The following is a 22,719-nucleotide window of genomic DNA, read 5'->3' on the forward strand; positions in this document are numbered from 1 at the left end:
AACGCGCGTTTCGATGATGAAAACAAATCGGGTTTCGAATTCACGGATTCTCGAAATCTTAAGAAGTAACGGTTTATTGTGACGTCATCGCCGTTTCATCGGATGAAAAACGAGTCGTTCGGATTTAAATTGTTTTTAGCTACTCGGGTACTTGGCTGCTGTGGCAAGTGCCGTCGTCGCTGGATTTCTTCTTTTACGCAGTAAAATTCTAAAAACAAATCTGAAAGTCGTGCCAGCATGACATCAAAATGTAAATCACTTGCACTATGCCTGAAGAGGGGATTATGTAACTAGCGAAAACGTTCGCTACAATAAATACTCATTAGAAAATTAGAATTTTTCTGTTCTCGCTAGTAACTGTGGATTTTTAACATATGAGTTTGTGTGATTTTGACTATTTTTCGGATTGGAAAACTAAAAATGACTAGAGAACAAACTTGATCGAGTAGGTCTGATATTTCAGTGGCGACATCTGGCGGGATAGCTGGCAGGCCGGTTCCTCGCCATAAACGTACCGTGGCAATATTTGCATTCTAACAGCGGCGAAAATACCCGTTTCAATTTTCGAAAAGCGGGGCGATTTCACATCGACATTTAGCGCCCCCGCGGCAACGTACGGTTCAAAAGAATCCGATACGTACAAATAGTCTAGCTTGATTTTCATCATTTCAAATGGCTCTTTTCTCATTCTCCGCGCAGTTCGTGCGCTTCCGTTTGTAGAAAGTATATTGACAATGCCGCGAGAAAATTATGCGTCTAATGCGTCAGAACGAAAATATAACTAATCAAGCAGCGACGGTCCTCCGTGATTCTTTTAAAAGCGCGCATTATTAATATTGTATTACATTTAGGGACTCGAGGAGGGGCGGTTGTGATGATGAGTTCCTCGATTGCGATGCACCATTAACGTAATGACGGTCGGCTGATGGGAAAAAACCGCTTTGTCGCACGTGAGGTTGCAAGCCTTCCAAGAATTCTATATACACGGCTAATCTTCGACAAACTGTTGTACAAAGAGGATTTATAGGCAGATGAACACGGCCATCAGTTACCAATAACGCCTTAATATACGCGTCGTCTTCTTACTAAATCGTCGTAACCATTTTTTGCCATTTTTGTTCTCTAATTTCGGCGCCATGATTTTACTCTTCGACAGCAGGGGCCGTTCAACGGGTCAAATTTATTTAACGGAAAGGACAGGCTATGAACAGAGATTGAGAGAAAAAACCTAAACGGGTCCCGACTAACTCCACTATAAGAAGACTGTAAATTGTATATGAGTGACACCTCATGTTCATTGTATATGGGTGACACGCGTTCACGTACATTAAATCTCGTCTAAAACTCAGACACGGTTTACTCAAACAAGAGTTTGAAATCATTTTATTTAACTGTTAAAGTATTTGCCGATCCGTACGTAGCTAGGACCAACATTCCAGGTCATATTCTGTGCTATCACCAATACAGCCGTTGAAATTATTGCAACGCTTTAAAGTGTCCTCAGTTGTATAATTGTGCATATCAATTGATAGCTCTCGCTGCTAACTGTGTCGGTATGCCGATCCCAGGGCCAAATTCGGTTTCTCGTAGCTAGTCGACTAGTGGTCGGAACTAATAACCGAACGCGCTATAGTTCGGTCGTGACGTATTTCACAGTGTCGGCCATCTTGGAAATGGGTCGGAACTATAGCGACTGTACTCAATCCTGTGGTCGACCGTTTACGGACCATAGTTCCGACTAACGGACATTCGGTTTCGTTTAGTTCGACTATAGTTGACTAACTCTGATAACCAAAGTTCGCCCAGTTTGTCCGATTTGGGCGAGTTCTCGTTTTTTATTTGCTCTGTTGTACAACTAAATCTGCCCTTTCCGACCTACCGTCGTTCGCGGGCTTCAAAATCAATATATCAGAATCTCTGTATATCACCAATCTAAAGTACGGACTGAATTCGCATAATAAGCGGTCTGACTTCGAATATCAACTAGATCATCGAGTGATAAGAACGAACGTTGGCGCACTTCCCCAGTGGATTCATTTTTGCGACGAAACAATTCCAGCGCGATAGAAATTCGAATTCGAAATTGAAATCGCGTTCGGCGACGCGCAAAAATGCTAACTCGTCAAAAACGTCTGAGCGCGTTTCGCACGTTAGAACGCGCGGCGACACCACTCCCGCTCGGCGGATAACATGAAATAAATCAAATTGTCGACCGTATATCCAGCGCTCAATTGACGTGTATTCAAAAATCGAGCGCGACTTAAAAAAAGGAAATCAATCGACGATGCTGTAATTGTGATTTAGTTGCGACGATCGCATGTTTTATCGGTTTATCTCATATAGACATTGGCTCCATAAAACGCGCCACAATCACCCGTCGACTTCATCCGCGCGTGCGACAGTCAATGACTGAGTACGCAATTCATATCTCGCTCAATTCCTTTATTCTTTTGTTATTCTCGCGCCGAGTTTGAGACGACGCGCAAGCTGTCTGCCATTACTTCATGACGTCAACAACTCATTAACTCATGCGATAATTGATATTTCCTGAAACGTATTGCATATCGCGTTATATATATATATATATATATATATATATATATATATATATATATATATATATATATATATATATATATATATATATATATATATATATATATATATATATATATATATATATATATGTATATATGTAATTAATTTGCATCGTGGTGGACGCGATAGACGAGGCAGAACGCGCGAACACGAGTGAAATTGGCAGCGAATCTAAACTTAATGATAAATTTGGTTTCGTATCTGTCTAGAAGAAGGCTTCATAATCAATCAACACGCCTATACGTCATCAAATCGATGTGGTGTATGATGTATACTAGCCTTCCGCCAGATGTCGCGACTTACAACTAGGTCTTCTGATTGAATATGACCCACTTGTAATACTTTAGGTGATGAAACCCATTTTCTGTTTGACTGTACCTTACTTAACGAACCCCGCAAAAACTATTTGAATTTGAATACCTTTAATACCTTTGATATTCTGAAAAACCCAACGGTCCAATTAGCTCAATTCATTAAGACCGGCTTAGATGTGTATAGATCCCTCCAATAGTATATGTAGTACTGTAAATGGTTGATGTATATATATTTTGTTACGTTTTCGTTCTCTAAATTTTAATCACTTCAGTGTTGTTTTGTAAATATTTGTATATACATGTGTAACAGTTTTCCTCCATATACCATGGGAATGGTTGGAGTGTAAATAAAATCGTAATCGTAATCGTAATCGTTATCTTACATTTCAGTTTTTAATTGCACTCTACTGAATGAAATCCGCGAAAACATGTTGAATTTGAACTCTTCAGGCAATCTTGATATTCTATCAAATCCTACTATCCACTTCATAAGAATTCATAAAACAAGGCTTAGATGTATATTGTTCTATCCAATGATTAGTATGTTGTAAATAGTGTATGTATGTTTTGTTGACAACTTTGTAAAATTTTATCAAGACAAGTTTATATTTTCTGTTAAAAAATATTGTATATTTCATAGTCTCCCTCCATGCATGCACCACAAAAATGGTTGGATTGTAAATAAAATCCTAATCCTAATATTTACCTTGCTTGTTATAGTCCTGAAATGTTTTAATTTTTCTCTTAATGTAAACATTTGTAAACGAAATTCTTTTCCCTCCACATACCAAGTAAGGAGAGTAATAAAATTAATCTATCTTATCTTATACGTTAACTTCCCAAATCTAAATTCAATCTTACCACAGTAAAGAGTACATTGGGCGGGGTGCTTCATTCGCCCTTGCATTACTCAGTAATCTCAGTTTGAGAGTGCAACATGCAGCGCGAAGGTTCAGCGTCCTAATGTGTTCTTTTATATTCATAGTCACAAAGGGAGAAATTTTTACGATTCAATTTTACTTAAGAACAAGAAAACCAAATATACAGTTTATTTATGCCTAGAAAAATAAAACATATATTGATTGATTTTGTCGAAAATAAACCATGTATTAAAGATTACGTGATAATAAAGATCAATAAAGTTATTTTGGATTTGAATATTAATGATTGAATTGAGTTGACCGGCAACCAGTCTAGCCCCGATGTGCACATCCTGTCAAAAATATTTATCAAAATATATCAGAAATGAAATAATATTTATGAAATATATCGAATACAAAACAAACGCCAAACACAATTATAATTGGTATTTTTAAACGCCAATATCGATGACGTAGTGCACATCGACTCATACACAACCCTTTAAATAACGCATAGGTATCGATGTATATGAACATAATTGTTATCGGTTTTTAGGGCATCAAAATGTTGGTCTGAGAGTGCGGATGAGCGAAGCCTCACTTGCCACAGAAATAGAATCCTCGATTACCACACTTACATTACCTCGACAACTCACAAATACAAACACAATACTATGAATTTCGTATGTATCATGTCTATTCAAGTTGACGCCTAATTACTCGTTTGTTGTTCATTGTTTGTTGGTTAGTTTCAACGCGCACAAGTTCCAGGCACATCAAAAACCGAAACTCGCTTACCACCATCGCTCATTCCCGCCACCGGGCATTCAGTCACGTGCGAGGTGTCGTTTTTTTCAGTTTATTTCATTCATTGAAATCTACTCCCGACGATAGCGCGCAGTCGCGGAGTCGAATTACAATTGCGTTGAACATTAGTTTTTAGCGGAAAAGTGACATTACTCGGTCGACGCCCTGCCTAATAGATCCGATTTCTGCGCCTAACAAATGTTTGCTTTCCAGGATCTGGTTCCCACTTTAAAAGCGGTATTTTTCTCTTCTATTTCACTACATGCATCGGTGAAGTTATTTGCTTCGGTTTATTTCGGATAAGATTTCTGCGCCTGATGGTAAGATTACAAAGTATTAAGTGACAATAAGCGCCTCAGATGTCTTGAGGCCTGAAATGCCGTATGAGAACACGGTAAACAGAACAATGTCAGCCTTTCAGTAATTCTTAGCTGCTCCCAAACTTTAGAAATATTTCTATCGGGCATTCGCACGGAGATGTTGTATCTCGCGTGTAAACCTGACCCGAACCACAGACCACTCTTGTCATATTTGGTGTCGACTATAGGCACGGACTCATTTTGCACCATAAACTGTAATGCCTGGGCCTTATCTGGAAAAATTAACCCGCGCAGAAAAAACACTCGTGCGATCGCGAATAGGCCGCATTGGATGTAATTCTCATATGGCAGATGGCAGCAGTTTCTTCATGCCCCTGACGGTGGACGGCTATCATCTGCTAGCGGAAACGGTGTAACATTTAACAGCTGTACATATCACAGGAAATTAACGATTATTGAACCCAGAAGTGAAACGTTTAACGGCAATCAATAGTATTAACGATATTGCGGATATATATCGTTCTGCTTATAATGGCGCCATCAATGAATGACTATTCGCCATGCTTTCGGCTATGACTGGCACTTAAGTAGAAAAAAAATGATCTTCTTTATTCAAGTGAAAATTGGGCCGTAATAGTATAAGCCAATTCCTAGCTCAGAGGATCCGGGTAATTCGGAAAACCGAGGTCCAGAGGAAAAGAAAAGTATTTTTCAGATAAAGCAGCCATTTAATAAGCTCCTATTTATTGGCTCCCACCCTCATTATTAGATACTTTTGAAGAAATACATCCTGATATTTGCAATTTCGAAAAGGATTGAAGTGTCAGATTTGCGGATTTCAATGATCTTTGACTTAATGAAGAGGGCACCTTCGATTGGAAGGCAGGGATAGCCTATGTAGCTAAGAAGCCTATTGCTGTGTGTAGCTCGTGGCCCTTTTGAACACGTGATTTTAGAATAATATTTTAACGCTGTGGCGTTGATTAAACTCATTTCGCAGTCGGTGTCAACTCCTTAGTAGCATAGCGGTATAGTTCATGTTGCTATCAAAGGTCACCGGATACTGTCAAGTAAATGTCACCTTACGCCAATAAAAGCAAAGTCTGATGTGCAGATGAAAGTCTTCGGCAAACAGCGCGCAAAGATGAACAGAGCGCATCTTTAGGCGCGATATAATTTTTTCTTTGAAGCTGCTCAATCGTCTTGGCTGTCGACGAACAACGTCGCAAAAAAACAATAGCAACCATGAATTATTTTCAAGTCTATCGAATATCGCTGTTTAATTCCCTCGCGTGCCGCAGGTGCCGAGAAGTAATAAGCGACGAATACGGCTCGATTACGCTGGCACAGTAGTGCAAATACGTTTTCGGGCAGGAAAGTGACTTCCAATTCCCGAGGTATGTCATAAAATACGTTCGTGGTTTATGAAAGGTAAAGGCATACGGTATTCTAGATATACGTCCGCTTGAGTTAGGATCAAAAACTGAAACGTTATTGCAAAAATGGAAAATATCATTTTATGAAATTTCGGCGTTGTATAGGGGCTTTTTATCATATTGTAGATTTGAGCTAAATCCACATGATAACACTTCTCAAACAAGTCCTTCGGGTTACACGGAAACGATTCACTGGGTTCACAATGTCATGACGAACCAATGTGGTTTCAATCGTATTCTCTAGCCTTCGGTTGAACTCCTGTATGAAAATGAAAGGCTGCATCAAAGCGACTCGCTTAATGACTATCTCGATGCAAATACGCCGAGACAGTTAATCCAAAAGGCATTGAATTTACAAAACTAAACGAGCTTTAAACTTCTGATGTTACACCGCCTCCAGGTGCACCAGCTTGCTAAATACACATGAAACCCGTTTGCATAATCGACTACAGTGTGACAGAAAACGTGGATATTCAAATTGAGTATAAAGCAACAAAATATGAAATGAGGTATTATATACTGAAAAAAAGAGGATAAGTTTGAATTGAGTGAACTTACTCGCTATCGTCGGTTTCGTCGACAACGGGCACCGCACTCATCTTACGGAAGAATCTCGGTGACCGAGGCGTCCGGGGTGACCTTGGTGACCTTGGTGACGGAGATCTACTTCCGTCTCCTTCGCTTCCGTAGCCGGCCATCGGCAGTACGCCTAAAAACATCGACTCCTTCACCATCGATTCCAAACTACCGGTCTCGTGAAAGGTTTTCGCTTTTGGCATGTTTAGTTTCTCGCGTATCTTTTCCATCTCTTCTCACGCGCCAGAAATGAACATCTTCAAGCGGCTTCGAAGCCTCAATCTACGGACTGAAACAATAAAGCAAAACTGCAATTTCACTTTCTTCCTGCGAAGGTATGGCCAAAAATCTATCGATGGCGCCGACACGAGAACCGTCCGCCGTGTCAGACAATAACGGCTTAAGACTTATCTACACGATTTATGTGTATCCCGAGTCGATCTGAAGACAAACGGCACATTAACAGTAGAGCTCTTACCTCGTCCACTAACGGGTACTTCTGGTCGATAAGCCCGGTCTGTTATGAATAAGAAAATGACCAATGTATGATAAGTTTATATAGTCTCTCTCTCTCCCCCTCTCGGCGGTATAATAGCGCGCTGGTTTTTTAACTGATGGCCGAGTCGTTAAGATATCTTTCGCTTAGTTTCAACGTCACGCTGTTGCGTACAGAAGCGTAAAACGCTCTTGCGCCAAGAACACAGCGTCGTTATCCTAATTCCGGGATTAGAGAAGTGCCGTTAATCCCTTGTCAGATGCAGCAGGGGTTTATCGGAGCGACTGTTTTGATGTTTTTCTCCCTTCCGATAAACGTGTACGGTTCCGTTACTGTCGAAAACAACAACAAGAAAAAATACGAACCGTATCAAAGAAAACCGTGATCGGAAATGGTAATTACAAAGGGTTTTGTGCGATGTTGTTGGCCGTGGTACGATCGCGAAACGGTTGGCCCCCGCCTATCATAACCGGTCAGTTCGAAAGGTCTTTCTCTCATCTCTTTCGCGGGATCTACTTCCTAAATTGGTTATTTCAGAGATATAAATCGTATACAATATGATCAAAGCAATTGCCAAAAGCTTTGACATCTGAGTTTCGATGGATACTAAGAAGATCGCTTCGGAGTTGCAATTGATCTCGGTGATGGTTGGTTTTTTTTCTATCAGATCAAAGCCGCTTTTTCATTTACACGAAATTGCATAAAAAGCTATGTACGTAATATATAGATGTTTACGCGTGAAGTCGTAAGGATATAGAGTAAGTTCTATTTCGGGTTGAGACGGAAAGCCCCTAGTTGATTGTAGACCCATTCATATGACTCCCACTGAATCCCCTTAATCTGACATCATCAAATTGCCTAGTATACTGATGAGATTCTTTTTTGGAAAAATTTCGAATTTAGTCGAGCAAAAATGTCGATCGTAAAAGACCGACGGACTTACCTTTCACAAAGCGTAATTCACAATCGGGTTCTTCACTCGCCAAGATGCGTTACCAGTTTCCAGCGGCGACTAAATGTAACGCTTTCGTAGCTCTGTTTTCATTTACATCAACACGAAGTGTGATCTGTTGATATTCGCACTTATCGCGATGCGGTTATTATGCAAAACAGCGTTATTTACGTCATACGAGATGTAATACTTTAAAGAATATGAACGTTCGTTACAGCGGTAGAAAAATATACGTAATATTGCGATTGCCGTTATTCAATTTTAAATGCAAAAAATAAGTTCCGATAATATATGTATATAAGCTTTTTTCGATCGAGTATACAGTATCAATAAAACTTTGTGCGATTGAAATAGTTACTCATGCTACGTAGTAATATGATTATAAATGGTTCGCTCGCTTGTGAGGAGTCGATGTGCGATATGACAACACGATAAGTCAAGATCAAAGTTGCATATAGGATGGTTATACAGATATATATATATATATTATGATATTCGTATGACGTATATTCGTAATTCAACAGCGAAATCTAAAGTTCATAGGTTTCCCGCCTGCAGTGTTGCCTGTAATACGGAAGAGCAGGCACATAGCGAAACGTCCCAGCAACAGCGAAACAATAATTTTGTGCGATGCGTCGGAAACGAATTTCCATCGATACTGACGACTATAATCGGACTGCGACGGGTCTCTCGTTTAGCAGTATTCAAGACCAGTAGATTATAAAAGTACAACACACGCGTATACACATTACAAAATCCGATTTACAGATGTGGAATGAGCAGCGATTCCTGATTCCTATACGCGAAGCATTTTTGACGCGCGCGGTAGAATCCCCGATTGTCAAATATGTCGTTTTACTCGAACGCAGCAATCCCGGTGAGTGTCGCCCGCGTTGATGTTCGTTGCACTGCAGTCGATCTGAAAAATAACAAAAACGAAAGAACTGTATAAACGAAAACAAAGGATCGATCGGTGAAGTGTCTAGGCACCGTTCTGTCACAGAGCCGGGTGTCACTAAATACCGCGTCGAAATATCGCCGCAAACGACTACGACGCTATACCGTTCATCTTTCTCTCTGTGAACGAGCTGATTTGCCGCGGTTTATTATCAGATTAAGCATCAATTTAGTCCGTGTTTTCTTCTATAGTATTCCCTGGCGGACGTTTCTTAGCCGAAAATAGAAAAATTCCTCGAAAATTTAGGGCTGAAACAATAGCGCGAAGTATTCGATTACGACGATCGGAAGCGACGGTTGTTTGCTCGTCACAAAACTGTTTTCATTAGCCTTCGGGGAGCGCATGCGAATGACATATATATCGGCCGAATTGGCGAATGGGCTAATCGATCCCGTGAAGACTGATTAGACCTCGAGGACCACTGGCAATCAGGCAAACAGTTCCGTACATAAAATTACTTCTCCCACAGTGACATTTCACGCGCCTAAAGCGACGACCGAGGCCAATTTCTCGTCTTGAGATGCGTGCGTGTTAGGCAGATTTATGGGCGCTTCTTGCCAATTGACTCCGTCTAACATAAACCAGTTTTATAAGCGATCGCGGCCAGCAACCGAGGAGCGCGCGTCTAGCTATCACGAAATTGCATTTTCCATTTAACATCTTTCCAAGTTCTCTTTTCTGGCACGTTTCGCCTTGTTTGGTAAGTGTTAATCGATGCGAAACACGCCATTCGGAATTTAATGTATGTTTCAAATTCATCGGCTTTCGCTAGATAAAGAGCAATAATGCGTATTGAATAGATTATACGACTGCCCTGGCAAATTGGCAGTAGCAATCTATCATCTACCGGAAAACATAATTTTGCTCACGGGGAAGAGGGGGATAGAACTTTGTTTATCGCTCTATGCTTCGAAATAGTATATGAACTTTTGCGACCTCCTTGAGGCGGTGAAGTTTTGCCCGCGCGCGTGCACACTATATTCCGGCACTCGGCAACGGCCACGGCGCCAACCGTCATGCGTGCTGCATTATCATCATTACGCCGCGTGAAACGTCGACGCTGATATGAACATTAAACGATGATGAATTCCCGCAAATTCGTGTTGTCGTTTCGGATCAAGGAAGAGCGATCGGACTGAAGCGCGCGTGGGCGAAACCGCTGCTGTTGGTTTTTGATGCGTTGTTGGTGATGAGCATGCAATACCCATTATATACCCGGCCGCGAACCCGCATAATGATTATTACTGATGTAAAACGGCGAACTCTCTCCTAATCTGCCCACGGAGTCCATATATATGACACTTCTAATTGATACCACTTCACTTATATTAACTGCGACGGTTGCCTGATGGGTTTCAGTTTATAACTGAAGTTCCATCTCTTAGAAGCGGCGACGTTAAGATATTTAATTCGACTATTGGAACGAAGAAAAATAAACAGACGAATTTTCGGAATTTCCGATAATATACAGTTCTATATCGGGGCAGAATTCGCGCAATTTTAGTATCTCCGTTAGGTGGTTGTCAAGGAAACAACGGTATCCATATCCAAATGGCTTGTGAAAAAATTCCGTTGTTTATATGCGGCCCCGTTTCTGGGTATTATCGGTCGCAACGTAACTCCGTATCAAACTTAGCGCTAACATCATCCTTTATTGAAGGTTATTTGGTAGCTCGATGTATAGCTGTAATTTGTGTCTATTTCTAAATTAAAAAGCTCCCCGTTGATTCAATCAGTTTCCAGTAGCTGGAAATCAATTTCTTATACGTTTTTTGAAGTAATTTTCCGTTGTAATATTTGCGTCGGTTTTTATGTACCCGTCTCTGTCATTGTTTGCGCAGGTTATTATTAAATTCATTAAACGAGGACACTTGATGCCGACTGATTGCGCTTTTGGAAATTAACGTTTCTTATATCAAGGGATATTCTTACGATCGCAGAAAAGAAGATAGTCGTCATTTTGTAGTAAGAGGAAACCGACGCAGCCGTATTCTTGGAAACCGTTTCAATTATAGCAAAGATGAAAACCCTGGATAATACCGTCTGTCGGTTCGACGCAGGGGGCATGAAATCCGACGAAATTGGTGTCTCAAAAACTTTATTTCGCGTAGCAAATTTCGAATATCGAATTTCCACTTGTATTGCCGCGAGCTTGTTTAGCGGCAAATGTGATGATTTGTTAATCAAACCGAGTTAATGAATAGGTCGTCATTTATACGATTCTTTTCATCCGTGATTTCTTTATTCTTCAGATGACGAAATGAAGCCACTTCAAAACCAGGAATAACTTTACAAGCTTTGCACCATGGGAAATCGTTGCTCAAAAAAGTTGGTTAGAGTTAACATAGGGATACTTGCCATGGTGTCAATTAAAAGTTCATTGCTAATTCATCACCAGATATCTTTAAACAACTTTTGAGCTATACTGACCCAGGATTTGGAGAATGGGATTATGAGAGCCCAGCATTTATTTCTTCACGATTTTAGCCGATCTAGTTCGTGGCGCTCTGTACTACACGAAAGAACTCGCGATACTCAACACGTCTGGCACTTGGGTTCTCGGTGAACACGGCTAGGAATATTTCTTTTGTCATAATTTTTTTTATGCAGGTTTTTGAAAGGCATGAAACATCCTTCAAGTCGTGCCAGCCAGAAAGTTGGGACAGTCACGTGACTTAACGCTTCTTATTTGACTGAATGCGAACCTGAAGCATCTAAGATGGAAACTATGACACGAAAAATATTTGAGAATAACTTACATTCGAATGTAATTTTTGTCTATGAATTATATATTTGATCATAATTTATTCTTTATAAGTTATTATTTCATATGAATCATAATCTGACAATTGATATCGGTCTGTGAATATGTTAACTTTTCATGTTAAAGTTTTAAATGTGATGACATCATCAGCATGTCACGTGACTGTCCCAACTTTCTGGCTGAAAATTTAAGTACAGCGGAGGCCTGACGTTTCATCCCTTGTAATTTTATATAGAGCGTCCCGACCGTCTGATAATGATCCTTAACGACCAATTTTTTATCGGAACTTTATAGCGTATAAATAAACAATATAAACACAAGGTATTTCCGTGATATATTGTGAATTTATTTGCAGTTCATATTTAGCGCCATTCTCGTGAGATTATCAACAACCCGGAAATCGAATCCAAGCCCATCGCCAAACCCCTGTGGTTTTTGCGAAATTTTTGTGATGATGCTCGGTACAAGTTCAGGATCGTGGTATTTCAACTTTAAGGCAGACTATGTAAGTGAATATAGCTAAGTTGATCCGCAATTTGTAACAAGTTAATTCAATACATGCACGACATATCGTCAAATGGATGTCACTCACAGTGAGCTGGTGCCGGTATGCTTATGAGTTATAAGATTGTTATATAATGATATTTCCTTATTAGGCAAAGCAGCACGACAAATTGGTATAGAAGCCGACCACGCGGGCAAGCCGTAAGCGATAGCTAACGTTGGACAGTAAGATAACTAAATTAATTCACATCACGTTATACTAGTCGTGGAAGAACCGGCTACAGATATACCAGAAGACTAGTATCGGTTCTATACGTATGTGACAGTCATAAGAAATTGAGCAAATATAGTTCGTATACACGACAAGTACAATATCCGTGACGGTTTTCTACGGCCATGTGTTTTGCTGTTGCTGTTTGGGCGATTAAAGATGATATCTCGACGATCACCATTGATAAAACACTATATCCGCATTTGAGACAGCGAAAATCTCGCAATAAAGACGAGAAAATGATAAAGCCCGACAAAATGTTTCCTTGAGCAGGTAGTTTTTACAACACGTTTCGACTATTAACTAATAGTCATCTTCAGGAATACTGAATATTGAATTCGGTATTCCTGAAGATAACTTATAGTTTTTAGTCGAAACGTTGAATAAACTACTAAATCTAGAAAACATTTTCGGGCTTTCGTTATCTTGGTGCGGGATTCTATTCATATTATCCTGACGATATCCGAATGAGGGAATTAGCCAAATTCTGGAATTCAACTTTTCCGTACAGGGGCTGGTACTGAAAATGCTGCCATTTCCCAGCGCAGCATACAAATAAGGTTCGCGCTAAACTACAATTATGAAAACACAGATTTATCGTTTTTAACAGATTTTGGATTGCGAAATTCGTCGCGTATTTTGCAGGTCCATTTCGATTTTGCAGCGGCTGGTCTTCTGTATACGACACTAACCAGGATTGAGCGGTCGTTAAACCCGGGATATTTAATGAATTAGCGTCTAATCAATGATGTCTTCTCTCAAGATCGCGTTATGGTAGCCGCACCGATCGCACCCGAGAAATGAGAATCGTTTAAACAGTAGTGCATCGTATTTACACAGTCAGAAATTTGCCGATGCTTCCGTAGATGGACTTATTATAGGCTCTCGCTAAATGGCTAAAATGCTTGAAGGACGCATAACGACTGACGATGGATAAACTTATCGGATTTCAGGTGCGTCTATTTCGACAACTGAACCTCGGTTTAATGCGAGTTGAATCATCGATTTGAGATCTCTCGAAAAGGATCCACTGAGAAAAGTGAGACACAATGGCCGGGATATCGTTCTCTCCCGCTCCAGGGTTTATCCTGTTGGGGCAGAGTTTTTTTTTTAGGCCGACGGTTCTTCTATTGTCTCGTCCCTATCATACGAGACCAGGGTCCCAGTTTCACGAAAACGTTTAACCCAAATTGTTGGTATAATTTCTGTAATTGGTTTCTTCATTTTTTCAATGAGGACAACAATTCAAACTTTACCGATTTAAACTTAACTGCTTCAAACTTAACTGCTTCAAACTTAACTGCTTCAAACTTAACTGATTTAAGCTTTACTGCTTCAAACTTATCTAATTTAAGCTTTACTGCTTCAACTGTAACTGCCTCAAACTTAAATGATTTAAGCATAACTGCTTCAAACTTAACTGATTTAAGCTTAACTGATTCAAACTTCACTGATTTAAGCTTAAGATTTAACTGATTCGGAACTGCACAACAGGAAATAATATCGGTGGGTTGGAGTATGTTCATATAACAAAATGAAAGTTTTGTCTTTGGATTGGTTGGGTAGGCTATATATGAATATGCTGTACGTGATGAAGTCTAGGCATTATGACTCGTGGTGACCATAAACACGATATGAAATATTCATTCGTTGACTTTATATGATAGCACTTTCTGGCAGCCCTTCAAGTACGATCGTCTGACCAACTTAATACAAAGGACCAGTATCACTTCCGAGCAAGTGATACTTAGACAATACAGAGTTGAATTATGTAACTGAATATCTAATGACTAACAGGAGTTCGTCTGATGTGTCCGTAAGAAACCCTAATACAAAGAACACGGCAGATCATCGGAATCGACAGCTCACGCCTGAGTAGCTCGGTCGGCTGCGATCATCAAACGGAGTCGTCTGCATATCCCCTTTCTCCAAAATAAAAGGAAGACGTTTTGTCTCGCTTGAAGATCGAGATTTTTTCCTAGATGTTATCGACGTAGCAGACCCGAGGATGACGATAATGAACGTTATTATCGGGGCTCGGATAAAAAGAATCGTTTGTGTTTTGTTTCTATTGCTATTCAATGGCTTCACTGGTCCTATGCTGATTTCATTAGCAGACACCGCCGCGGGCGTAGATATCTGTATTTAGAGGTAAACATTATGATAAACAACATCAAAATATCCAGATGAAATTAGTAAAACGAAATGAATTTACATATCTGTTAATATATAAATGAAATGCAAAAGGGTCTAGGGTCAGATAGACGTATGCCGGGCAGCTGCGGAAAAAGCCAAAAATGCTACTAAGGAAGCATTGCGTATTGGCACAAAATGAATACAAAAAGATGACTGCGCATTGGCTGCTTACAGAGAATGGAAAATAAGATTAATGATACACAAAAATTTAATTTGTCATTTGGGCAGTTTTCGATTGGTGTTTGCCGATTCCAGAATTCTCTTCTGGCGTGTTCGTTTTGACCAGAATGCGCTCTACCTATTCCGAAATAGCATAACCTGCCGAAACCTGACAGAAGCATCCGCTAGAGAGTTGTTATTATCAGTTTTCATTCCTATTAAACCTTGCTTTAATCATTAATTGGCATTTTGCCATACATATATGTCACAATACCATATTATTCATTTCGCGTGACAAGGACAAAGAACGTATTTCGATTTCTTTTTAACAAATCTGTGACATTTCCGATGCTATTTTTACTAGTATATCTTTGATCGTATGGTCGTACTATATCTGTCTACGATGTTTATTATATACCATTGTCTGCGCCATTGCGGATATATGCGGTAGTGTGGTCGCCGAGAGGGTTTCGGCGCGTGCGCAGCGATCGATGCGATGTTGTTACGGTAGACACGTTGCTCTTTAGACGCGAAGTAATAATAACATCCTAGGGGCATTTCCGTATCCGCGCCCGACAACTCGGGGCGTTCTCCACACCGTACAAATATCAAGTTCCGTCGATGCGTTTCTATTAGTTCGCATTACCGGCCGCGTAGACATCGCCTCGAGAACAACCTCGTCACGCGCATGCGCAAGCAATCTGCCCTTATCAGAATACATATAACGCGACGCAAAAAAAAACGGAGTTTGTTTTTCTTGTTAATTTGCAAAGTACGATTTCGCCACGTCAATGACTGATATTCACTGGTTCCTATTCCTATTTAGCCCCTTCTCATTTTACCACTTATTTCATTTCCATTTCGCCCCTTTCCCTTCCCCGTTCCAAATGTGTCCCTTTCCCATTTTGCCCCCACCCTTCATTTTACCTTTTCTCAAATTTCCCATTTGGCTAATCCCATTACTATGCAATTGTCTAGTCATGAACGGGGATGTTCGTCGTCAAAAAGGTGGATTCGAATTCAAATCCAGGAAATAATCTTTGTAGATAAGCTTAGATAAACAGGGTCATCACGAGGTTCTGCATTGATGGATCGAACCACGGATGATGGATACCCATAAAACAACTAAATATTTAAAAAATGTTTAAAAGCATTACTAAATATACCATCCATCGCATTTCGTTTCGCATACGATTTTACGACGAACAGGAGATATCGTCGTCGGTGGTATCGTTTCTATCGTTCCCTCGAAATAAAAGTAAATCGTAGTCGACGTCCGTTAATTATTTCCTATAGCTACGGTAAGTGGCATTTTCTGCTGAAATTGGCTATCATAAGAGACGCACAATCGTCGGTGACGACAGCACCGTGTGCTGCGCGATGCGTGTGTGTGTTGTGGAGATGAGAAAATAATCAAGTCGTTGTCGTTTGTCTATTCCGTCTCCATTCATGGTCAATTGAGAGCTGCTCCGGTGATATCTATTCGCCTTTCGGAACAAAGCTAATTTCAATTCGTAATGGATTCGATAGACATCAATTTATTCCATTCGCCGATATAGCGTTTAACATTCAATATGATTGCCGTTGAAACAACCAGGCTTTGTAGCGTAGGCGGAGGCGGCGTTGGTCGCAGCCGTTGAGGCAATAATCGAAATTGCTTATTTCGTATTTATTTGATTCGTTATAAATTCGCTTTCAGAAACGGCGAGTACAACGGCTGAATTATAGATGGATAGATATGCGTGAGTTAACATGGCGTGAACCCGAGTTACACACGCGTACACTGCACTTTCGTCGGAAAGTGCCTAGAAATCAGCTACGCTACATTAAAATTGATGGAACTCGTCGTAGTGTATTATCGAAGCTCCTTTAAGTCGGTTAAGACCTGTTAAGCTGCGATCTTAATCACACTGTCGTCGGGTATTAAAGGCCTGCTGGAGTCGGAAGCCTCCCTCATTACGCGTTCGAACTAGAATTTTCATCATTTCTCGCTCGCGAAAAACGACGTCGACATTTTTAAACAGTACCGACTTAAAACACGATTATGAGTTCATAAAGTCAACGTTAAGACGAATAGTATTTTGAATGTTGACTAGATTCATTCGTAGCACGAGCTTTCGCTAATATAGTATACTAGCAGGATAGCCATCTTCGTTGGTTGGTGGGATGATATAAACATCATGAACTTCCTCACTGGTCAGGCTATAGGCTAGTTCACTAATTTCCTCATAGAGGGAGACAACTTCCAAAATGACTGATGATGTTTTGTATTAGTTACGATTTTCTTTTACTAAATATATTGCCTCCTTGTTATTATTCACATTTTAAACTATAACGTAGGCTAAAAACCTGTCCAGGGTTATTTAGTACTGAGAAATTGCCACATCAACATGAAACACCCCACCCAATAACCTCCATAAAACCTCGAACCCATTTATATAGTTATCTAGATACTCTTCGTAAGATTACATAAGAGTTTATTCATGTATTGTCATCTCTACAAGTAAAGCCAGCCTATAAAAAAGCTTATACTAGACACAAACTTTGATTCATAATTTTCACGGAAGATTATCGGGTATATTAGTTCACAGAGGTTGAAATCACGTATAATGACCTGGGCCCGGTTTTATAGAACGGTATTACCTTTAACCCGGGGGCTAACTTTATTCATTTTCAATCAAGTTAGCCCTCGGGTTAAAGGTAAAACCAGTCTATAAAATCGGCCCCTAGATCTTAGATAGACTATTTCTAAAAACCTGTGAATATCCGAGGAACGGTTGAAATAGGTTGAATCTAGCGATTTTCTTTTTCGAAATGCAAATATATCCGGTGTTTAGCACGCTTTGTCAGCGCACTTGCTAGCAGTGCCTGCGGGTGCACCGAAAACAGCACGATTGCAATCAATGAAAGTGCAAACGAAGCATAAATTGATTGCGGAGAATAATTAAAACCGAAAATATCGACGTCAATCTGCTGCGCGTGGTAAATAAGAGTTACTCACACGAAAACCCAATCGTCAATCAAAAGCGTAGCGTAACAGTCTAATGAACGCATACGAAGTTTTAATACATCTCTACTTCATTTGGACGCAAAACAATGAAACGAAACTGATACATTACAATACATTGACATGTATCGAGACAGATTGAAAACAGATTAAGTTAACTGATTAAAATCGGCTTGAGCCTCACTAATAATAGGAATGTTGACAAACTGTGGTTTTGAAATATATACTTGTCAATAATTTACCTTGCCTAGCTTAACACTTAAATTAGTGGCGCTATATGGCGTTATCCAGACTACCGCTTCCGTTTCACAGGGAGAGTTCGAACAAACTCTCTAAACTGACCACGTGATTTACCAATCGAGTATGTATAGTATATATGGCGAGTATAGATTTACCAAAGAAATTGAGCCCTTAGTTTTTACGCGTGGTATTTAAGATTATACTTCCATTCCCTGTAGATTTGACGTTTTTGGAGGGAATTATAGATTCATACAAAACTCGACGACGGCGGAGGCTCAGGTGGATTGATTACGTCCAAATTGGCATGACATGCGCGCGCGTCTTATCAACCGCCGGTTCCACAGATGAGAAACATTCTATGCGCGGTGTTCCCAGTGACAAATATGTAACTTCGGCCTTAACCACGAACTCTAGAAAGAAGGTGAATCTCGATTTTCAGGTCATTTATGGCATCATTTTCATTTAGAACACTAATTTCAAGCCTCAGTCGGAACAATCAACCCCCGATTACCACCCTCCCACATAATTCCACCTACCGCCAGATTTTCTCAATGTACATCTCTATACAAATACGTAGTAAAACACCCCCGATATACCGCCATACTCCCTTTACCGCCAAAAATCGTTCGGCACCGATGTGGGTGGTTTATCGGGGGTTCACTGTATAGCCATTTGTTGAATGATATGATAGGGCAGTACCAACAATATTCATTACGATGATATTTGATTTGCTGCTTTAATGCCATGTTCAAAATGGCGTTGTCGAATGGAATAAATGGTTGTGCGTTCATAAATATCTAATACGTACAGCTTTACGGAAATTGGAAAATTCCCAACATCGCGAATCATATTTCAATTTTATATGTTCGAAAATGCTTTTTAGATTCAATTTCAATAAAACGTCTATCGGCGCTTTGTATGTCGCAGTATCTACATGTTATCGTATTTGCTGTTTATCATATCTGAAAAATAGACGACGTATTTTCTGATGAAGATAACCGCTTGTTTCGTTCGGAGGACACGCGTTCGTCGAACTGCTTTTGAACTGAAAATTGCCCGCCTACTTACCGCGCATTTACCCGGTCAATTGCACCCACGCTGACCACACAATTTCCCGGAAATCATATCTAACAATTTCATCTTCATCTAAATGTGAATTTCGTCTATGTATGATATGTTCGAGGCCGTGAGTTGCTTAGGTGAAACACGTTGATAATGAATCGATAGGTGTTTAGATGATGCTATAGGGGCACATGCAAACAACAATCTAACGTTCGTCTAGTTAATATAAACAATTTGCGAAATCGCGAATCGACACCCAATTCATGAAACATTTCCTAAATATCTTGATAATCGTTGACGGCACATTCTGCACAATTTAAGTTCACCTTAACCTCCATTGCGACCCATGCGCACACTGATATCATGCCAGCGAAAAGTTTGATACCGTTTATTCGACGTATCCTAAATTCTCCAATCATAAAAAAATCATATACTAATACATATTTACCTATTATTCATTCTTGTAAAATCTAACTTTTATAGATTAAAATTTAGCAGATTTCATGGTTCTAAATCAATTGAATTGATATCTGTTAATACCTGCTCCAGGAAGGCGGCATACGAACCACCGAAGTAATTTCTAAGGTATACGGCGTACTCTGAATTACAATTCAAAGAAAAATTATTTCCTATTACCTTTTTTGGTAATGTAATAATCATAAACGTAATAATGTCTGTCTGGTATTATATTGTTTGATATCGGTGTTCCACATGTATATCATATTCCTTTGTACTTGGATATGTCCACCATACGATTTTGTATGACTTTGGTGATGAATAGATAATAATAGTGATAATGATTTTTTTTAAATGACAATGATACGCTGGAACCATCTCGTATCAGGCGGTCTATGCATGGTTTATTGTTGATTGTATTTAAGTCCGCCAATACTTCCTCCTTTCAGCCCCTGACTTACCCTCAACACACATGTAACGGTCCTTCTATAAATAACGGTAGGTTTCATATCGAAATGACATTAATTCCGCGTATATTTCCGGCCTTTTCTACTTTTTTGAATATACTTTTTGCATTAGATGAAGCGTTGACCGCGTGCAAGGGGGAAAACCGTATTACGTTTAGATTTTTATGTCACCTTATCTATAGACCAGAATTTAAAAAAAACCCGAATCCTTTTTCATGAAACCGGTCGTAACAACATAACGATAAATCAGGGAAGTCATATGTAGTCAAGTCATATATATGCATATTGTGAGCTGTGTTTATTCCTGCTGTAATATGAAGCAGAATTACTTACGTTTGTTCACAATAGAAAATCGCCTTGTCACAAACGCGATAAAATAAATTCGTTGTTTACTTGTGATAATAGAGCACCGATTGACATTTGTTTTTAAATGACATTAAAAAATTCTAACGTTACCGATAGTTTTTATCCTCACTCGCTATACGATAAAAGGGAATATCATTCCAAACGCTTACCTGCTTCGATTAATACGAATATCCTCCTCGCGAGTCCAACATTTCACTCGAAATGATTCGCGATCGTTTCTTCGTTTCGTCTCGACAGTGTTGTTACATCATCGTGGTCGTATTTAAACTATCGTTGCCGTCGTCGTCGTTTGAGAGCCGTTCTGATATTGCGGTACAGCTCGCTACAGATACAAGGCGAGTCTGGTTCAATGCTGCCATTTCCTGACTGTACGATGCAAGCCTTGTAAACGAAGTCGTGAATTGCCTGACTGTCGCGCTGCCGTGCGAGTGAGCGAGCGAGCGGGAGTGACCTCCACATCTTGAACCGTTCGGTATAGCGCGCATTGGAAACGTTTGTTCGGGGTTTATTTCTATAGAACAGGAACGACGATATGATATATGATATGATATATGATATATGATATATGATATATGATATATGATATATGATATATGATATATGATATATGATATATGATATATGATATATGATATATGATATATGATATATGATATGATATAAGCTATATGCTATATGCTATATGATATATGATATATGATATGATATATGATATGATATATGATATGATATATGATATGGTATATGATATGATAAATGATATGATATATGATATTTCGCGACACTGCACCGATGACGGCGTTTTTCGCGAAGGAACCACGAAAACCTGAAAACCGGACGAGGTGGTGTTTTCTTCAGTTGGTTCGTTCACACGTTTCTAAGCAACCGGTGCGATCAGATGGTTGAGTTCGTCGCATTAAAAACGAACGTAAGCGCTCGAATATTTGCCGATGAGGAGTAACCGTACGCGCAGACGTATTTGCGGGCAATTTTCCCCCCAGTTAACGCTTGCTGTCATTAATGAAATCGCGCGATACGACGAAGACAATGGGGAACGCTTATCGGAAAATCACGCCGAGGATTTAGAAAATTCAAGTTTGCTTCATTAGAGAGCTGGGAAACCCGCATCCGATGGAACTGACGGAATAATCGAAGTTCCTCTCAAGATCCAATTGACAAAAAGTCCAAAATATTGAAGAAAAAATTGAAAATGGCCCGAGTGGAAATGTCATTGCTCTACCAGTTTTCTACCACAATATTACGGATTTGTTCCTTCAATTGAATCATGGGCAGTCACTTTCATACGGAAACTATCATCCCCTTGTTCGCATTGCTTGATAACAATTTTTTTTACATTAAGCGGCCATGTTGGATCACGCATTTCTTTACCAAATCACGCGAGACTTGTGATGAAAATTTCATTTGCTAAGCGAAACCATTATGCTCAAGTCTCGCGAGACTCGGTGAGACTCCGATATGGAATAGGTGTATTAGGAACTTGCTATTCATTCTTTCATTGAATCGTTTTTTTTTCTTGATGATTGAGAGTTGTTGACTTCTTACACTCTGTGTAATATATGAATTCCAAGAATTGGAATTTCATCATCAGTTACGCGGGTTATATCGGCAAGAGAGACTTCACATTTGGAATGTGTCGTGTTGCGTATGTGATGAAACTGCAGAAGGTTGCAAATGAGTCCTTTCAGGTCTAAATCTGACAGCAAATAGCTGCGACGGGTTTCCTCGAATCACCGTTACTAAGGTAACAATTCCGCAATTTTCGCTACGCATCGCCAATAATAGAATGAAAATTGTGCATCGATGGGGCGCACCTGTTTACATTACCTACCAGATCACCAAAACCAAAGATAAAAACTATCTACAATACTTGTTGAATGAAATTTAACGAT

At 39.7% G+C, this 22,719-nt stretch overlaps 1 protein-coding gene across 3 annotated transcripts in view; it reads right to left on the bottom strand.

The window, feature by feature from the left end:
* The window catches only part of LOC141908022 (GTPase-activating Rap/Ran-GAP domain-like protein 3), a 116,390-nt gene extending 108,773 nt beyond the window's left edge, over positions 1 to 7,617 (bottom strand). For all 3 annotated transcript variants that reach the window (XM_074797793.1, XM_074797791.1, XM_074797797.1), the window contains exons 1-2: positions 7,390 to 7,617; positions 6,894 to 7,200 (exon numbers count right to left, since the gene is read on the bottom strand). In XM_074797793.1, the coding sequence (XP_074653894.1) occupies positions 6,894 to 7,141 (248 nt within the window). In that variant the 5' untranslated portion in view covers positions 7,142 to 7,200; positions 7,390 to 7,617. The remainder of the gene's footprint in view (positions 1 to 6,893; positions 7,201 to 7,389) is intronic.
* Positions 7,618 to 22,719: the final 15,102 nt, after the last annotated feature.

Source organism: Tubulanus polymorphus, chromosome 7 (genome assembly GCF_964204645.1).
Source record: "Tubulanus polymorphus chromosome 7, tnTubPoly1.2, whole genome shotgun sequence".
NCBI lineage: Eukaryota > Metazoa > Nemertea > Palaeonemertea > Tubulaniformes > Tubulanidae > Tubulanus > Tubulanus polymorphus.